The following is a 20,587-nucleotide window of genomic DNA, read 5'->3' on the forward strand; positions in this document are numbered from 1 at the left end:
GACAATTCTCCACTGAGGGCTACAGCATAGATTTCTGACGTAGAAGATATGAGAACTAAGGCTATTGGGAAATGTAATCATAAGATACCCTTTGTTTTTCTTCAGAACTAATGCTGTTGATTTCATTTATAAAAAGACAGAGAGGGCAAATCAGGGTTGTAACAAAAATAAAAGCAAGACAGTACTTTTGGAAATTCTAATATTAGTTGCAAATGTCAAGAATGCAAACTGAATCTTAGCTAAAAGCGAACCTTGGCCAGAGTACTCCCAGTTACACATTTTTTTTTTATAGCCAGATTCAAGACAATGCTGAGGGGGAAGCAATGAGGAGAAGAATTCATAAAGAGTTTTTACTTTTCACAGATACAACCATGGCCTACCAGTTGAGAATGTAAATGATCAGGTACAGGAATACCTACCACCACCAACAGCATAGAAAAAAGACCCAGAGCCTAACACACACATACACACATTCTTTTTCTCTTTTTCTTTCTCTCACACAGAGTGTTATATAAATTCACACTATCATACAGTCTCATAACAGATAGACTGACATACATTCAGAGACATACAGACATAGATTCATAAACATATCTACAGACACATGAACTCAGAAAGATAAACATTTACACAGATACACAGACATAAAGGGACAGTGACAGTTACAAAGATGCACATAGTCAGACAGACACACAGTAGGTACCCATTCTCACTTACATAGATACCTGGAAAGACAGCCACACATACATACAATGTTTGATGCATGAAGACTGTTTTTAAAATTTAGGTGAAAGCAAGTAAAACATTAATGCAAGTATATGTACAACAGGATCTAAAATAGGATATATTAGAAGTATCCCATATTGGAAAGCTCTAAGACTGGTTTAGAGGGTCCACAAAACCAAAATTTTTTACAATTACTCTTGTGAATCCTTATTTAACGTTTTTTTCTCTCATGTGTATACAGTGGCACTTAAGAAGTTACATGGCAAGGATAAATTTTAATGTCAAAGATATTAGAAGAGATGTGTTGTAATAAGTTAGGTATTAAAAAGATTTATAAAGATGAAAAATCCATCCATCAGTTTTTTTAATTTGAAAAATATAGCTAACATTCAAAATGTAATTTATATTACTATCTAATCAATTTGTTAGTTACTATAAAATAAATGCTTTAATGTTTCCATTTTAATATCTAATATAATACATTTTGATAGATATATCCCATACTAAATTCTCTGGTTTTTTTAAATTAATTTAAAAAATGTGAAAGGATCTTGAGATCCTAAAAAGTTGAGAACAGCTGGTCTAAGAGCTTAAAAAGCTAGGGGGTTAGATCTCCAAAATCCTTATATTACTAAACATGCTCTCTATACATATCTAAAACAGCAACTCTCAGAAGATGTATGTGAAATTGTATGTATGTATGCTTCTGTTAAATTTTAACCCTTTTACTGGAGTAGAAAATTAACTGGCTGTGGCATTTTAACTTAAAATACTTGTAAACTAAACTAAACGTCGAACATTTTTTCAAATCCTTACCTCTATTCTTAAAAAGCATCTTAAATTTTATTAAATCTACATAAATTCTCACCATCTTTTCCATTTAAACTGAAGAGAAGAAAAGAACCAAGCAAGTTTGTTGTTGTTTTTATGAATTAGGCCTTAAACTAGTAGCTAGGCAACCACAGAAGTAGCCCTGACAACAGAAAGAAAGAGAGAGAAAAAAGAAACACCCAACAACTTAATGATTACATTCAGCCAGGAGCTTACATACAGCATGGCATAGTTGTCCAATGTTATCAGTTCAAATACAAAATCCAAAATTAATAAAATTTGCCTTGCTTTTTTCTAAATTTTAGAAAAAATCCTTCATAGTATAAATACAGCTATTCATTTCAAAGAAGCATCCAGAAAGAAGACATGTCTAGGTTAAATTCTTTACCTCATGATTTTAGCATTGACTTCTTTAAGAATGATGCTTGAAACTAAGATGAGTGTCTGGATTTAGATTCTAAGTAAGATAGCCCTATCAATCTCAGAGGTGAAGAGAATGAATGAGATACTAGAGAGAAGAAATGCAGGAACAAGGTGACACAGAGCTAGTCTTAGTTTCTTCATCTGTGAAATGGGAATAGCAACAGCTGTATCCTTGAATTTGGAAAGGTTCAAGGAAGATAATATGTGTGACGTGTTTTGAAGCAAGAACTATAAAAAAAATCTCGTAATACCACGTTGTGAAAAATACTACAGCTTTTAAAAACTGACACTTGCTCTGTTTTATAAATTATGATGGCTACAATTAAATTTGTCCCCTTAAGTGTAAACTCTCTAATGTGTTCTATTTTCCTTATAGGACAAGTTGTTTTCCTGGAGCAGATTGACATAGGAGAGCGCTGTGACTGAGCACGTTACGCAACTGTTCACAACAATGGTAACTCTGATTAATTGGTACTATGTACACCTTTAAAAACAAGACCTCACTAGCCTATATTAGGAGCTGTAATAAGAAGCTCATTCATTTCAAACACATTTTGCTAAATAATTTGCTCACAACTCCCTTTCACTTATTGTTATATGGCTATATTGATCTTCTGTCTAAACCAATCCTGTCATGCAACAATGAATATCTGAATCAATTGTATAAATAACAAGAGCAATGGCAATTGGCAATGGGAAGCAGAAAATATACAGTATGTGTTTCTTTTCCAATAAGAAGGAGCATTGTTACATTTATGCATCCCTGATGTACTATTCTCATATTTTACAAAGTATGGATGAGGAAAGAGAATCTACACTTGTACAAGTTAAACAATGGTTTTTTGAAGTAGAAACAAAGTTTTGCCTCAATGATTGTATTGTAAAATTTTGTTTTACTTTATTAAAAAATACCATTTTGCTTGAGAAATGTATGTAATTATTAAGCATAAGGTTACGTAGTTTCAAATATCATTGACTTGTTTCTAGGTAAATACATTAAAATGCATTAAATTAGTAGGAACAAAGGTTCCCTAACACACTAACATAATCATATTTTAATATTACTATCACAGTGGTTATGGCCAGAGCCTAGCAAGTAACTAGTATATACAAGTTACTCTAAGAGAAAAACAAACAAACAAACAGATTTTGAGGCTTTGTAAGAAGCTCTCTGTTAGTATCTTATTTGCTTTCTTTCTATCCTAAGACATTATGGCCACAAGGAACAATAGGTGACCCATTTGTTACTAGAGATTATCAAAGAGAGAAAAATTAACAAAATTAGCAACACATATGACAAGCTGCCTGATATCTTTAAATAATAATGAAACTTATATTGATGAAAATGTCTCTTCTGCTCAATACATGCTAAGTTCACTTTTCCTCAAAGTGGTCCTTCAAGGAAAGAATAATTGCCTTCATATTAATGATATGGTCATCAGGGTATGATCGTGTACCCTGTAATTCCAGCTACTCGGGAGACAGAGACAAGATGATCACCAGTTTGAAGTCAGCCCAGGCAAAGTAAGTGAAACCTTGCCTCAAAAACATAACACAAACAAGAGTACAGCCCATGGCTCAAGTGGGAGAATATTTGTCTAGCATGCACAAGGCTCTAGATTTAATCCCCAGCATATCAAAACACACAGATAGACAGAGAAATTATGTTCACTGAAACTCAGAAAAGTTAAATAATTTACTATAGTAACACAATCAGTAAGCAGCATAGGAAGAACTATCAAACAAGACAAATCAACTCCAACTCATGTTCTTACTAATCTGTCATGAGGCTGTTCATCTGTGGATGCTCCTGCCTAGCCAACTCCTCTGTTTCTCTGTCTACACTTGCACCATCCTATCTTCTATTTCCAGAACTAGAGTCCATGGACATCATGGCAGAAAATGAAAAGTACACAGAACACAGGAGACTCAATGTTTTTCCTGCAATGCAGCTGTTATTTATTTCTTACCTTACTTCCTTCAAACGTTTAAAATTGCCAATGTAAAAGTTATTTCTGTATGTAACAGGTTGAAAGATACCAGGAAACTATCAACAAACTGACACTATTCTCTAAGTAGAAATACGACTAAGTAGATTAGAAACATCAAATTCAAAATGACTGTGGGTATGTTAACTAGGTCTCAGTTTGTCTAACTATAATGGGAAGCAATTGTACCAAATCAAATGTAATGATCCCTCCAGTTCTTCCATATGCTACAGCTTTAACCTCACCAATACACTTAAAATGTAGGTGAAGTGTGATAATAGTGATCATTTATAGCTCATTTTGATTCTTTATGAGGTCAACTATTTCTCCTACAGATGACAGGAATAACAGCTTAGGCCACCTACACATGGATGCATCATCTGCCTGTTGTGAGCAGCTGTGATAGGCAGGTAACCTATCTTACACAAGGCCCATGCAATGAAGTGCCCAGCCTAATCACCAAGTCAGCACCCAAACATCAAGTTTAGGACACATTTTAACATAGATCCATTCATTTAGAGGGCCACCCCTGTATTCTGCCAAATGCCCTTAGTTTAGCTTTGAGGACATTTATAAGCAGCCTTATTAAAATTCTGCTGCATATTGTCATAAAATACTCTCTATCTTAGAGATGTCAAGACAACAAAATTCGGTAAGCAATTAGCTTATAATATGATCTAATTGCACTAATACTCCAACAGGGTTGGGATAGCTAGGGTTCTTGGTATGGAAAACTAAAACTCAGAGGAGGGCAGTAAATGAGACTTCTGCTGGCAGGACACTTACAATCTATAAACGAGGCTATGTTGAAATGATGGAGCATAGCAGCTCCTAAGGCGCTGTTACAGTCTACTGTCCCTATAATCTATATACCTAACAGACGCTAAATACATCATAACACAGCCACCCAGAACAACTCCATTGGTGCCATTCTGGTTGATTAAGCCAACAATATTTCATTTTAAAGTGCAAAAAACTGGGATTTGTGTAATAAAGTGAAACATTTCATGGGTTAACTTATGTATTCACATGAACACATAAAGTGAACTTCTAGGTGTGCCTGTGTAAATATTAACACTGAGTAGACACATCAACTCTTCCCTATGCATATTTAATGTGATTAAATGTAACATGTTAACCGTGGACACTGTACTGTACTTCCCAAATTTCCCTATCTCTCAGTTTCAGGGAATGCTATTGGTAGCTACCTCTCAGCTATTGGCCCTATTTTGGCATTGGCTCAAGCGAAGAAAGTCACCTCAGCCAAAGTCAATTCTTAATGGACACGGCATATCTTCTCATAGCCTGAGGGCTTAGTTAAGACTGGGTCTTCTTTTGCCCAGTCATTTCCATAGATGGCGATGAGAGCATCTCCAAATAAAACTACTGCTAACCTCTATATCATGGTCAGGTTCCTGCTTCCCAGGAAACCCAAATGTGTGCCATCTTCCTTTGTAAAGAATGTCCAATTAAGAGTAAGAAGAAGAAGTATATTTAATACATTGTAAGATTTCATGACAGCAACACTGAAAAACTATCTAAAACTGTATTCTGGGTTACAAAGAATTAATTCATAAATTAAATGTATGGATCTTTATATCTAAAGAAATAGGTAATCATTGTAGGTTAGACAATTTTGAAGAGAGTTAAAGTGAATTTGTCACGATCTCTTTTCCAGTCTTATTGTGCATTATATAATTACCTTTTTTGACTCAGAAGAGAATCTGATCGTAAGAAAAAAAATAGCAGTGTCCTCATGGAAACTCATGAAATTTAAGATAGTTATTTAATAATAAAAAAATAGTGTAGCTATCTAACTAGTAAGGATAGATAACTACTCTGGATACTAAAAAAATGTCTGATATAAAATATAAGTTAAAAGAATGACATTATTCAGAAGAAACACCATCTTAATCTCATATCCAAGTGAATTTTTTTCTTTATTTTATTTTATATTTTGAGTTTTCTTGTTCAACTGATACTCTATCACACAAGCAAGGATTTTTGCTGGTTATTTTGGCCCAGGTTGGTTTCAAACCTAAATCATCCAGATCTTAGCCTCTTCTGAGTAGCTAGGGCTATAGCTACAAGGCACTGCTACCTGACTCCAAACGAATTTAAGAGCTAATGAGAAATATATAATCTGTAGAAGTTAAAGATAATTGAGAATTTTACAGAGTCTGCATTTGAACTTCACTTCCAGTTGGTGGTATAAACTCAACAACATGGGACTATGGAATGACTTTAGTTGTCCTCTCAAAATCAAAATGTTGAAGTCCTCACCCAATGTGATAGTAATTGGATGTGGGTCTTTTAGAGATAATTAAGATTAGATAAACCATGAGGGTAGAGCCTCCATTAGAGCACATGATTAATCTCAAGTAAAAAAAGTATATACAATTTAGCACATACCAGAGGATTCACCACAACATGATACGTGTGTTTTCCCATCATATAAGGAATGTAACATGGAGCTACACAAGGTTTCTAAGGAAGTGTGTGCCCCTTCAAATCTAAGGAAAGATGGGAAAAAAACCAAGCTGTTGAATTAGCCTAAATCCTCAACACTGATGAAAGGATAAAGAAAATGTTGACTATACACACAAAAGTACTAAAAGCAGAGAGTATTATAGAGTAAAGAGGCTGGAAGAATGTCTCACACAGACACACACACAGACACACACACACATACACATACTGTTTCAAAAAGGGAGATGAAAAAGAGAGACAGCGAAATATAGGAGCAGGGCAAGCTTGTTCAAAGTACATTATATATATCTATAGAATTATCAAATGAACTCTTTTATGCTTTTAATAAAAAATAAAATATATAAATAAAAATGCAACATATGTGCACATATATATGCACATATACATATGTACATGCACCATACACATTCGGTGTAGCAACTTAGTATAGTGAGAACAGAGTAAAATCAAATTCTTTACTAAGCCTTGGGAAGTCAACATTCTTTCAGAGCTAAGCTTCCTAATCTGTGTGAGGGCTTTGATCACTACATGCTTTAAGAATCCCATCATTTTCCCATCCTACAAAATCCTTTCCAAGCTCTCTTCACAGCTGTCTCTGAGTGTAGACCAATAATAGGTAGGTAAGGGCAAGAATTAGGTTCAGAGTGAGCAGCTCTCCGTGTTCTACTGTAATGGGTTGAACTGTGCCCTCCAAACAAATATACTCATCTTCATCTAAAGTTCCTGTAGATGTCATCCTATTTGAAATATATATATTTGTAGCTGAGAGTTAATATATGGTCATGTGGATTTGGATAGATGCTGAACACAGACACACACAGAGGGAAGACAACCATTAAAGAGAGGCAGAAACTAGGGAGAAACAGCTGCAGGCCAAGCAACAGCAAGAATCTGTTACAACCATCCTCAGGAGAGGATTCTCCTTTATTGCAGACACCTTGGCTGGTGATTGGCCTCTAGAACTGGGTGTGTGAAAATTTCTGTTGCTTTAAGCTACTCAAAGTGTAACAAAAAGGAAAAAAAAATCCCTAGGAAATGAATACAACCACATTTCCAGAATCTCCAGACTGTCACATCACCTACCCTGTTGAGAAGGAAACACAGAAAAACTAAAAGACAGTATCCCACACTCCCAGCTTCTAGGAACTGGGGAAGATACAAGATCTCTTCTGATGAATGAAGACTCCACCACAGCAGCCATGCCAGAATGAACAAAATGTGGAATGAAAAAGAGGTCTCGTGACCCTTACTTTCATAGTCTTTACTGAATAAACATATAAATGGAAACATTTAGAAAAATTTACTCTAACACTGTTACCATTACCCATCATGTTATACATTTTGTCCCTATATCATAATCCCTTGCTCCTCTCTAAATAAAAACCTCTCATGATTCAGCACTGGAAAGGTACTATATTTTCTTTCTTTCTTTCTTTTTTTGGCAGTCGTGGGGCTTGCACTCTGGGCCTGGGCGCTGTCCCTCAGCTCTTCAGCTCAAGGCTAGCGCTCTACCACTTGAGCCACAGTGCCACTTCCGGCTTCTTCTGTTTATGTCGTGCTGAGGAATCGAACCCAGGGCCCTCATGCATGCAAGGCAATCACTCTACCACTGAGCCACCTTCCCAGCCCACCATCTTTTAAAAAAATAAAATATTTCATTCTACCAGGCAATCAGAATTTTTCATGCTATCTCCTACAATCATCCCTCAGCTGGGCCATTCTTCCACAGGAAGCCTAATGATCTTATACGTAAATGAGATAGATTTACACCCTGGACAGAACTAACCCGGGGATTCCTGTCATAAGCAGAATAAAGAGCATACAAAATCATATCCCATTGTTCTCTAGTATGCTCTCTCCCGGCCTATGCCTTCACGGGCTCCTGCTACCCCTTCTCCTGCAGCACTCTGGCCTCTCAGCTGATTGCTCTGCTGCCTAGAATGCTCCTCACTAGCTCAGTGCTAGAACTCTCAATATCGCTTTCCAAGAGACTCCTTTCCATTACATCTCAGCCACCCTACAGCTGCCATGTCCCTACTTGCTTGATTTTTCATGGAAAGTTATCCACCTCCATATTACTTTATTTGCTTTATTTCTCTAGCATCAGTGTCCCTCTGTTAAAATGTAAGCTCTATGAGGACAAGGATTTTTAATTGTTTTCTTTCTTTTGTTTTAAATTAGTGTATTTTTATATTGTACAGAGTGGTTACAGTTACATGAGTAAGGTAAACAAGTACATTTCTTATCGAGCATTGTTACCTCCTCTTTTTGTTTTCCCCTACCATCCTTTCCCTCCCTACCTCCCCAACTCTACCATTCCCTGACTAGAAGTTGTAAAGTTCATTTTCAACATAGTGTCTTGTACATCTCATTGTTACAATAGGTCAACCTGTATCCTTATTTCCCTTCCCCTCCCCAAATTAGAAAAATGTATAGGGGCTGGGAATGTGGCTTAGCGGTAGAGTGCTTGCCTTGCATGCATGAGGCCCTGGGTTTGATTCCTCAGCACCATATAAGCAGAAAAAGCCAGAAGTAGCACTGTGGCTCAAATGGTAGAGCGCTAGCCTTGAACTGAAAAGCTGAGGGACAGTGCCCAGGCCCAGAGTTCAGGCCCCACGACTGGCAAAAACACAAAAAAAGAAAGAAAAGGAAAATGTATAAACAAGATGCAGGGCACCATAATCAAATATAATGACAACAGGGGTTATACCATGAGGGAAGAACAAACAAAAGAAACAAAAAAAAATCACATAGTACATTATAAATACATTAAAAACAAGAGCAGGAAAGAAAAAATAAAAACCTCTTGTGTCCCTACCTTGAGGTTCATTTCACTCAGCATCATCTTTTTTTTATTTTTTTGGTTGTGGGGTCTGAACTCTGGGCCTGGACATTGTCCCTCAGCTCTTCAGCTCAAGGCTAATGCTATACAGCTCAAGGCTAATGCTATACAGCTCCACTTCCGCTTATGTGGTGTTGAGGAATCGAACCCAGGGCCTAATGTATGAAAGGCAAGCAGTCTACCACTGAGCCACCTTCTCAGCCCTACTTAGTATCATCTTAGATAGTCCTATGTACATAGCTTTTTACCTTTTCTGCTTATCCTAGACATATACTAGATATTGCAAATAATGGAAACCATGGGACCTATGTTTCTTTGGGCCTAGCTTACTTCACTTAATATATTTTTTCCAAGTCTTTCCATTTCCTAACAAATGGGGCTATGTCATTCTTTCTGATGGAGGCATAGAATTCCATTACACACACACACACACACACACACACACACACACACACACACACACACACACACACACACACACACACACACACACACACACACACATCCCATTACATTTTCTTGATCCATTCATCTACTGAGGGGCACCTGGGTTGGTTCCATATCTTAGCTATGGTAAATAATGCTGCAATAAACATAGTTGTGCTGGTAGCTTTAGTATGGCCTTGTTTGTGATTGTTAGAGTAATGTCCAAAAGTGGGACTGCTGGGTTATAGGGGAGCTCTATGTGGAGTCTTTTGAAGAACCTCCATACTACTTTCCAAAGTGGCTGAACAAGTTTACACTCCCACCAACAATGCAGTAAGGTTCCCTTCTGTCCACATCCCCTCCAGCATCTGTTGTTATTAGAGTTCTTAGTTATAGCCATTCTAACTGGGGTGAGGTGGTATCTCAATGTTATTTTGATTTGCATTTCTTTTATGGCTTGGGAGGTTGAGCATTTCTTCATGTGTCTATTGGCCATCCTTCTTTCCTCTTCAGAGAAGTTTCTCTCTAAGTGTTTAGCCCACTTATTTATTGGGCAGTTGTTTCTTTGAGGATTTGTTGTTGGGGGATTTAATTTTTTGAGTTCTAAGTATATTATAGATATGAGACCCTTGAGGACAGGGAGCTTTGTTTTAATTCTGAAATCAGAGTGAGAACTCAGGGTTTCGCACTCTTACTCAGCTTGCTTGTTCACAGCTGACACTCTCCCCACTTGTGTCATATCTCCAGCCCCAGCTAGCCTCATACTGCAAAACTCCAGGTCTCTGCCTCCTGAGTAGTGAGAATTGCAGGCACGAGCCACTGGCTCACTGCTGTATCAGCACTGCCTGGACTATAGTCTATTAGTAGATAGATACATACTAGATAGATAATAGATGCTAGATAATTTGCAAAATCAGAAACAAAAAGGAATGCATTTTACAAACTGCTGTGTGTTGTATTTTGCCCAGGTTGACAGGAGACTTAGTATTAAATCAATGGTATAAATTATGGTATCACATTAGCCTTCATTGTGAACATATATGCTTCTTCTTTTTTAATGCTTGCATATTCTAATCTCATTCTAATGAAATCATATATACTCTTTATTATAAGATACCTTTCAGTATTTTGGAATGTGAAAGAAATATACACCCATAGGCAGGTAGGTGGGATGCCTGGGAGGCCATCTCAGTGAAGGGGAGAGTAATGCTTAAATGAGACATATGACAGGTCTGAGTTAAATACAGGGCAGCCCTCAAGGGAGAGGCCCAGACCCTTGGTTGCTGGGTGACATGTGGGAGCCTGACAAGAGTGAGGGAAAAGGAATCTATGGGTCTCGCAGATCCAAAGGCAGAGGAAAGAAGGTTTTACCTTTTCATTCCTGCAGTTGTTCAGTCCCACATTATTCATGGAGGAGAGTTTTCCATCAACACCATGTGGCTGTTGCTGCTGTTGCTCCCGCTGGATCTGCTCTCGCATCTTCCGGGCTTCCTGAATGGCTTTCATCACTGTATCCTGATCCCCAAAAAGGGCAGGAGAATTGAGACTGGACAGGATATCTGCATACATAGGATCCATTATTAGAGACTTGTGAGGTTAGACTATAAAGTACTGCTAAGATCTACTCTCCCTTACAGAATATCACATTCTCTCAATAAGGAAGTAGGAGCCACATTTGTGATTTATTAATAAATGTGTACAATACCATGCATAGAGCACAGAAAGCTGGCGGGTAGCAAACTTTGCTGGTGCTTTTAGCCTGGGAGGATACTCCAGCACTCCAGAGTATATGGATTCTTCTACTCCCTTCTTGTAGATAAGGTCCTAGATACCAAATGTGTGTCCGTTTGGGAGAAAATGTCTGTTTTGGTGCCATCTACAGTGTATGAACAAGCTTTCCTCCTCTTTGTAGGAGCAATAAAGTTGAAGACAATGGGAGAGCTGTGGAAAGGAGGCGAGATATCTGCCCAGGTTCCTTGTTCTATTTGGTATGTTCGTATAGAAAAGCTATTTCAAGCTTAGCAGAAAAGACCCTGTGAAATACTGCATGCGTTTTAGTGACATCTGTGTGTGTTTGTCCATGTGTCTACTGCAGGAGAGGGTGAGTGGGAGGAATACACCATGCTCTCCATTCCCCATTGCTGGCTGGTTAATGAAGCATTTTTCTCATCATGTTGTCTCAGTTATTTACGAAGAGAAGGACAACTTATTCCCTGCCCCCAACTTGAACACCCACTGCTCTCAGCCCCCCTGTCTTCATGACAGTGAGGCTATGAGTGGGGGAGTGGTTTTCACCTGAGGATGAGTCCTCAGGTAAAAGTAAATATTTGCAAAAATAAAGCAAAAATAAACATTTGCTTTTGTTATGATCCAGTCACAGAGGAGGAAACTCAAACTGAAACAAATCATCTTGCATAACTGGCATTTTTACCTTGGATAAAAAGGACACTTTGAATAAGGGTTTCTAGTTTTAGACAACAAGAAAGGCAATTGTTTGATAACTAATAGATTTCAGTTGCTGTAGCATGATCCACTTTTAAAAGGCTTTGTATGAACATTTCATAGTACACATTTTTATCTCATATAGACAGAGGGAAGAAAGGTAATCAGACTACAATCGGGCTTATATCACATGCCTTATGTGTGCCATACGTGTGCAATAATGTCTTTGGATAGGTCATCTCTGAAAATACTTTTTTAAGCACTCAGTTCCTTTGTAGGATCTAGAAAAGCCACATCATTTTTTTCTCAAGCTTTTCTCAGCAAAAGACCATTTCTGTGCAATATTCTCAGCACAAGAGTGCTGTGCACCCTAAGGTGCTATTACTTTAGCCCATCTGGCTCATGACCTGAAATACACTGGGCTGAGGTATCAGTCCCAAACAGCAGGACCTGTGACATGGTCATTTTTGTCCCTCTCAATGCTCAATACAGTGAACAAATGCTTTCCAAATAAAACACAGAAGTGCATTCTAAAAGGGCCACTTTCTAAAGCAGGTCTATTATTTATCATTAGGCTAGCTTTTTCTCTCTCATCTGGCAACTTCCAAAATCCCAGCCAAAAGATATTCTTCATATCCATTGCTGGGCATGAATCACTTCTTTCTTCCACATGGATACCACTGACTTGTGGGGAAAACCTGTGGGTCTCTGCAACAGGCATCCTGACTTAAAACATGAATAGGCTCCTGTGTAGATTCCAATGCCCTAGATTTCAACAAGGAAGATTGTCAGAGGTTCTCTCAGACTCAGTGCAGCTCGGCAAATACCAAAACTCTGAGATTATAAAAGGAGACTGAGTTATGTATAAGTGGATCTGGGTTTCAGCCCTGGCTCTACTAATAGCTACAGAACTGTACTTAAGCCATTCTACCTGAAAGTACTACAGCTTACTGGACAACAGGGTAGTAATAACATTCTATCTGATTCATAAAATTATTGTGAGAAATCAAATGAAATAACATACTTGAGAATGTTGTAAAAACTATAAATGCTATACTCACACATTTTAAAATCTATTAAAATAACCTTAGCTGGCTTGACACAAAGTAGATAATAATAAACTAGATATAATCCGTAACTCCTTGGAATCTCACCAAAATGCCAGAAGTAGAGCTGTGGCGCAACTGGTAGAGTGCTATCTCCTTGAGCAAAAAAGCTCAGGGATAGTACCTTGGTCCTGAGTTCAAGCCCCAGGACTAATGCATGCATGCACGTGTGTGTGTGCGTGCGCACACACACACACACACACACACACACACACACACATACACAAGATATGTTGAGAGACTTAATGTTGAGAGACTCGGCACTTTCTTGTTGAAAAGTACTTTTCATCTTTCTTCATTTTACATCAACAGGTAAACATGTTGGTGCACATTTATTTTTGCTTTTTAAAAAATAATTGATTTGATTGCCTTACAGGGCTAAATACCATATTTGGCAACTATACATGTATTTTTCTCCCTTAGTCTTCATAACAAACTATGAACAATATTATTGCCTAACAGGCACTATCATTCTCCTTTTAAAGCTTAGGAAAATGAGTTTAGACTATTAAATAACTTTCTCATGACCATCCAGGTATTCAGTAAAGGCTTTAGTTTAGCATGTCTTATTATAAAATCCAAGTTTTCCTCCATAGTTTTCAAGCAAGGGTGTGAATATCCCTAGAGAACTTGCAACATCTATCTCAGGCTAAAGAAGGAAGAGGATCCTTAAGACACAGCTTCCTGTATATTAATGTTATTTCCTATGTTATTTGTCTTAATACAAAACTAATATGAGTACTGTAAGGTTAAAATTCACATATATTTTTGAAGGGAAAATATAAAACTCCCAGAAAATTTCTTTTACTTTGAGCAGGTGGCTCTGAGGCCAGGTCCTAATGTCCTTGGAGATTTACTTAAGAAACAAAGCTCCAAGGAAATACAGCAAGTACTAGATTTCTGATTTGCTTGATCGACTCATCATCATCTAAAGAGTTCATCTGGCAAGATTTATGTTATGACCTTTTCCAAAAGTTCTGATCACCTAAGACACTACACTGGGCAACATTTCATTAGAAAAGAACAAAGTACTGTTATCTTTTACTAAGCAACAAGTTGGAAACAAGAATCAGTCATCACTAAATAGGTTTGCTTTCTTTTACCTAATTCATAAGTCTCTTCTTGGTGTTGACTTTTCCATTTACCTAAAGAGGATCCTCTTCCCAGGCTTCCTCCAATGGGGCTGGGGATGCTGCTTTTGTTTGGCAGATTGACAGGGCTGGTTTTGCTGGCTGGGAAGAGGTTCTGGGTGGGAGATGTTGGGGATTTCACAGGCTCTGCTGTCTTAGGTCGGGATGAGAGATTCAGAGGCTGTGCTGCTGCCTCATCCTACAAGAATTTAACATAAATAATTATTTTAAAAAAGACAACTGAAGCACATTATCACTTAGTAAGCCACAGTTATTTTACACCTCAGAGACAATGCCACATTCTCCTACAGTAATAACAAAAGAAGCTAATTATCTACCTCCTTGAAGATTCATCAGAAGGAAACCTCATTAATTTCCCTGTGTTATGCTTCTATTTACATTAACTGTGTAGTTGGATCATTCTTTTTGCCAAATTAAAATCTGAATTAGCTCACATTACAGCTTAATTTCCTAATGTGTTTTCAGGGATCTAAATTAACCTAGGGCATTTACAAAGAATTATTTAAAATTTCAGTAGCTCTGTAGTGCTTTTATGTTATTTTCTCTGAAAAGTTCCTGTAACTATAAATAGTGTTTGCAGCTAATTTTTTAATATATATTTTAAATCAAACAATTGCAAGTACTTTAAAAATGGAAACATAAAAAGCTTTCTGATCTCCTGGGCCCCTGCCCACAGAGCCACATGCCACACCATAGCTTCTATGTGGCTTTCTGGGTGTGGGTGCTCTTTGTGGTCTATATTCTGGTCTGTATTCATGTTTAAAATTAATTTTTGCAAAGAGTAAGGACACATTATAATTATGTTTTATATACTATGATATATGCAATTTATTTTTCATGTTTAAAGTGATGTCTTGTTATATTCTTTGCTATATATATTTACAGAATGTCTATTTTAAGACACATCGCCCTCCACACTGAGAACAGTGTTCAAATTTCTGGCTTGTAACTCTAGTATAGCCAGGAACTTGAAAAGCCAAGTTCCTTGCCTTCATTTTGTCACATTTATTCTGCCATAAAATGTCTGGAACAATACTTCTATCATTTTAGAAAATTGGTTGCAGTTTGAACTTATTTATTTAAATGTTCGGTTGGAAGATGTGTGTTACTGTGTTCTGAATCAAAATCATCAGCAAATGTTAACTCCTGTTTCACTTCTGGGAAGGCACCAAGTACTCGCTTTTAATGTCATTACTTAAAATATACAATACAGTTTAGTAACAGAACATTCTTCCCTTTGGTAAACATGTGGCCTCACTCTGGGACTTTGTTTCTTCATTTATAAAATGAAAGCCTCATACTAAATTATCTCTAAGGGCTCATCTAGTACAAATACTACAGATTAAGGGGAAACAAAATGAGATACCAGAAAATACTATTGGAAAAGAAAAATTGGAAAGAGAAAAAAAATAAAAACCATGCACAGACATTATATAGATCACATTCCACATACTGTATTAGGCATAGTCATATATATTAGCTCACAGAGCCATGCCATGAGCTTTATGAGGAAGGACAGCATTAGGATAAGCTTGTATTTTTTAAAAATCATTTCTGGGACATTAATTTAGGTTTTCTATGACTTATCAGGCTGATGTTTTCCTCTACCACTATAACACTTGTTGAATCTTTTTTTAGTTTAATGTTTATTTTTTGGGGGGGGGGGTCCGGTCGTGGGGCCTGAACTCTGGGCGTGGGCGCTGTCCCTCAGCTCTTCAGCTCAAGGCAAGTGCTCTACCACTTGAGCCACAGTGCCACTTCTGGATTTTTCTTTTTTCCTTATGTGGTGCTGAGGAATCGAACCCAGGGCCTCATGCATGCAAGGCAAGCACTCTACCACTGAGCCACCTTCCCAGCCCCTAATGTTTATTTTTTAGTTTAATATTTACTTGTATAATTCAATAGTTACTACTTCCACCAGCAAGGTGGATAGAAGAAATTTTAAAAAATTATATTAAGTAAAGTAAGCCAGGCCCAAAGAAACATAGGTCCCATGATTTCCCTTATTTGCAATAACTTGTCTGAGACAAACAGAAAAGGTTAGATAAGATGATGTTAGGTGAAATGAACACCAAAATAAGGACACAAGTGGTTTTTTCTTTCTTGCTATTGTTTCTAACATATTTATAAAGTGATTGTTTTATTGCTTTGTATGTCCCTCCCCACAGTATAACCGCTGTTTTCACTGTATTTGATGTTGATATAATTTGTGGAGGGGAAGGGAAAAAACAAATTGTTTAAATAGGGATACAGGTGGACCCATTGCAACAATGAGACGTACAAGATGCTGAGGGTAGGGATGGTAGGAGAAAAAACAAAGGAGGAGGCAACAATGCTTGATAAAAAAAGTACTGATTTCCTTGTTCATGTAATTGTAACCCCTCTGTACAGTATTTTCACAATAAAAAAACTTATTAAAAATAAAAAAATAGTAAGAGCATAAACTATAAAAAAAAGAAATAAAAATAGCCCTATCAATCAAAAATGTTACGGACTCCTACAATACTTTCTTATTATAAGAAGCATAAGTATTTTCTCTGATTATACATTCCTCAGTGTTGCAATGGCTGTTTCTGTCAATTATGTACAACTCTATAGGTGCTTTACAGGGAATAAGTTTTCCTATTTCCTTACTAGGATCTAGCTAGCAGTTTTCTACAAGAGTTGCTTTTTTATCTTATCTATTAAATCCTATCATTTGTGTCATTTGAGTCTATTTGAAATTGATTGGTTTTCTCTTTACTATTTGTAGTTTCATTTCTTTTTGTAAATCTGGTAGTTATTGAATGGAATCTCTATACCGTGAGCTTTTTTACATTGTTTTTACATTGTTGGATAATAGAGTTTATCTCTTTCTTTGAATATCTGTGGACTATGTTCTAAAACAGGACTGTTTTATGCTTTCTAGGCATAATTTTCATATTTGTTAAGTAGGTTAATGAATACTTTGGCCCTAATATAAGGAGATACCCATTGGGTACTCCACTTGATATCCTCATGTCAAGAGAGCTTTACATTCTGGCTATAATGGAATGCAAATTACTCATGGTACATTGTGAACAATTCAATTTTTTTGCAGGCTACCCTCTATTTTATTCTGGACCTTAGGTAGCTTCCTTACATGCATTTTTTGACCAGTACTCAACTAATTACACAGTGGACTAGTTTGAAACTTCTTCAGCATTACCTCTTTTCTCTTGTACCCTGTCTCATAAATCTGACTTATAATAAATAATACCCTACAATCTGTCTGCCTGTCTGTCTACTCAGGGAGCCTGGCAAGCTCCTATACAGTGTCTGAGAAACTTCCTTTAAACAGTTACATATCTTAAGTTCATTTTACTTGACTTCTTACAGATCACTGTCTCGTGCTCCTATATAAATGTCTTTAAAAATAATTGTTTCAAATAGTTTTGTCCTTTGGTTTAGTTATTTAGCCTGGGAAAGGCTAAATAATACAATTTGCCATAGAGATCATCTGGGTACTTAGTTAGAATCTCTCATTATGCAAATAAGCAACCATATAGGTCAACTCTAGTCACTTAAACCACCACTTCATTTCCTCTAATAGTATCATGAACATCATTATCATTATTAATATGGAATATTCCTTACATATTTTTGGAGTACATATTGTCTCAGTTAAGAACCATAACAATATTAACTTCTATTTTACAGAGGAGAAAATTAAGGCTGAAAATAGTTAAGTAACCAAGCTAGTAAAAGTGATATAACAATTATTTAAGAACAGAAATATTCTGATTTCTAATATTGAAAGACATAGTACATAAAATACAAACTGAGGAAGAGCGAGGTAAAGAACTTATATTTATTTGTTACCTTCAGCAAATATTACCCTATTTCATTTTTGAATTTAAAATATGTGATCATGTTATATAGAGGAAAAGCAATCTGAGAGGTTCTCAGTGATCATAATTATTTTAATTAGCAAACTGTGATTGTTTTCAGAAGTTCTTTAATAATAGGAGCATTAAATTTGAAACGCTGGCCTTATATCTTAGTTTATGTATTTTACTTACATATACAATAGTCTAATAAGTATGAGAAATGTTTCCTTTGTTATTAACATAAAATATAGTCCAGTCCAATTATATAGAGAACTCCCTAAAAGTTTGCATGTGGTAAAGTGAGTAATAAAATTCAGTTGGCCCACAAAGATGGAATGGTAAAAGCAAATCTTTGGCCCACAAAGATGGAATGGTTAAAACTTGAATTTTACCAGGGAACATTTTACTCATCCAGTAAAGGCTTGGTTTGGGACAGCTCCAGTTGGCCAATTTACTTACAAAATGACTTATTCATGTTAAAATATTTAATACTCACTAGCTCAGGACATTGATGTTTGATATATTTTAGCAACTATGATTAAACCAAGTGCCTTGGTTTGAACTGTAGTGCTCTGATGATCTGATTCATATTCACAAAACGTTTCTGGATACAAAAGAATCTGTTTCCATAGGTTTACATTTCCTGTTTTTCAAAATATAAACTGCCTAGTTTCATGTCTTACTATTTCTATAACCAAACATAAAAATTTTCAATTATTTCTTTGGAAAATCTTAAAGAATGGATGGCATTAACTTAATTTTGGGGGGTGATGCACAGATGTCAATGATCTTAGTGATGTTTGCTTTTTTGATCTTTGATATTTACAGTCTGTTCCCACTCCCAGAGTTTAGAATCTTAAAATTCCTACATGTAAATTTTACTAAATAAAGCAATTTCAGTGATTGTACAGTATCCAGTGTTGAGCTTGGTTGCTCCCAACTGTTGTCCATGTGAAGATTATACTAACTGCAAATTTTTCTCCTATAATAAAGCTCCCACAGTCACCATACTTCTCCAAGAACATAAGTTAACTTACAAAGAAGTTAATTCTTGAAACTATTCAAATTCAACAATTCAGCATAGAAAGCCAATACAATTAAAAAATTTTTAAAAGGCTGGCCTGGTGACCATGCCTATAATCTAAGCATTTGGAAGACTGGGATTAGAAAAACCAGAAATTTGAGTCAGCTTTGACTACATAGTTAGTTTGAGGCTACCCTAGCCTAGATATCAAGTTTCTATTAGGAAAACAAAAGCCCCAAACAACTAGTAGCATCTTTAGGTGCTAGTGGTAGTACAAAGTTCCAGCAGCTCATCAATTTCCCTATCACTAAGTGCTACCTGGGAGGAAAATCAGTGAGGAAAGGCATCTACTAATGGTTCAGATATAACTTGAGAAGCCCTATTTTTCCTAATACAATTATATGGTATCAGGAATATGACCAGGTTAATGACACTATTCATTCCTTATAACATTAGTTCGTAATTAGGAGAGACTTTCAACAAACCATGTGATGTCCAGTATTTGATTCTTTTCTATCACTTTTTTTAAATCTCAAATTTCTCCAATGGTACTACAAGTTGCTCCCCCACCTATTCAAGGAATGCGGAGAGAAGTGTTGGAAGTCTATGACAAAGACTGGCAATAAAACCATGGCCATTTGTGCCAATGAACATTAAAAAATTAAAAACCAGAATCCAATCAAGACTTTTTTTTTTTTGAGAAGTGAGTTTGCAGTTAGGGAAAGATCTCACAATATAGCACTATTGTTATCAAAAGGAAAACACCTGTTTCTCAAAGCTCAGTCATGAGATTTATCATAAAGAGGAGCATTTTGGGGTTCCTTTATGTTGCTATGCTTCCTGCTGTTTATTCCCAACATAGCCTGGTTCACTACCTTCCTTGTGAAGCTATTTTCCAAACTGATTCCACAATCCTGCAAAGCAAGTTACCTTAACTTGAGTTACAGGGCTGGTCCCTCTCTTTTCATTTTTTATCCCAGTAGGTGAGACCGCCCCTGCTGTGTTTGGTGGCTGTGGAGTTGATGGCATCTTTGCTCCAGGTGACACCTGCATGCTGGCCAGCTGAGCTGCGTAGAGTTGCTGCAAAACAGAGAAGACAAACATTGATCTCTTTAAATGCAGCTGAAATGGAGTGGGTTTTTTTTAAAGAAAACCTTACTGTATTGTTAGAGAACTATTTCTTTTACAGCCTTGCAATTTCACTATTCTTTAAAGAGAAAAATAAGAAAAACTAAATAATGCATAGAGAAAGAATGTCAGAATGGGAGCCATGGTTCTGTTCCTTCCAGC

The 20,587-nt window shown here is 36.6% G+C and overlaps 1 protein-coding gene across 1 annotated transcript in view; it reads right to left on the reverse strand.

Annotated features, from left to right (window-relative positions):
• Positions 1-20,587, reverse strand: part of LOC138825062 (transcription factor SOX-6-like) — a 237,682-nt gene that overhangs the window by 66,270 nt on the left and 150,825 nt on the right. The window contains exons 8-10 of the mRNA XM_070019448.1: positions 20,228-20,377; positions 14,420-14,603; positions 11,098-11,285 (exon numbers count right to left, since the gene is read on the reverse strand). Of these exons, the coding sequence (XP_069875549.1) occupies positions 11,098-11,285; positions 14,420-14,603; positions 20,228-20,377 (522 nt within the window). The remainder of the gene's footprint in view (positions 1-11,097; positions 11,286-14,419; positions 14,604-20,227; positions 20,378-20,587) is intronic.

This window comes from Dipodomys merriami, unplaced genomic scaffold (genome assembly GCF_024711535.1).
Source record: "Dipodomys merriami isolate MVZ:Mamm:240054 unplaced genomic scaffold, mDipMer1.0.p SCAF_133, whole genome shotgun sequence".
Lineage (NCBI taxonomy): Eukaryota > Metazoa > Chordata > Mammalia > Rodentia > Heteromyidae > Dipodomys > Dipodomys merriami.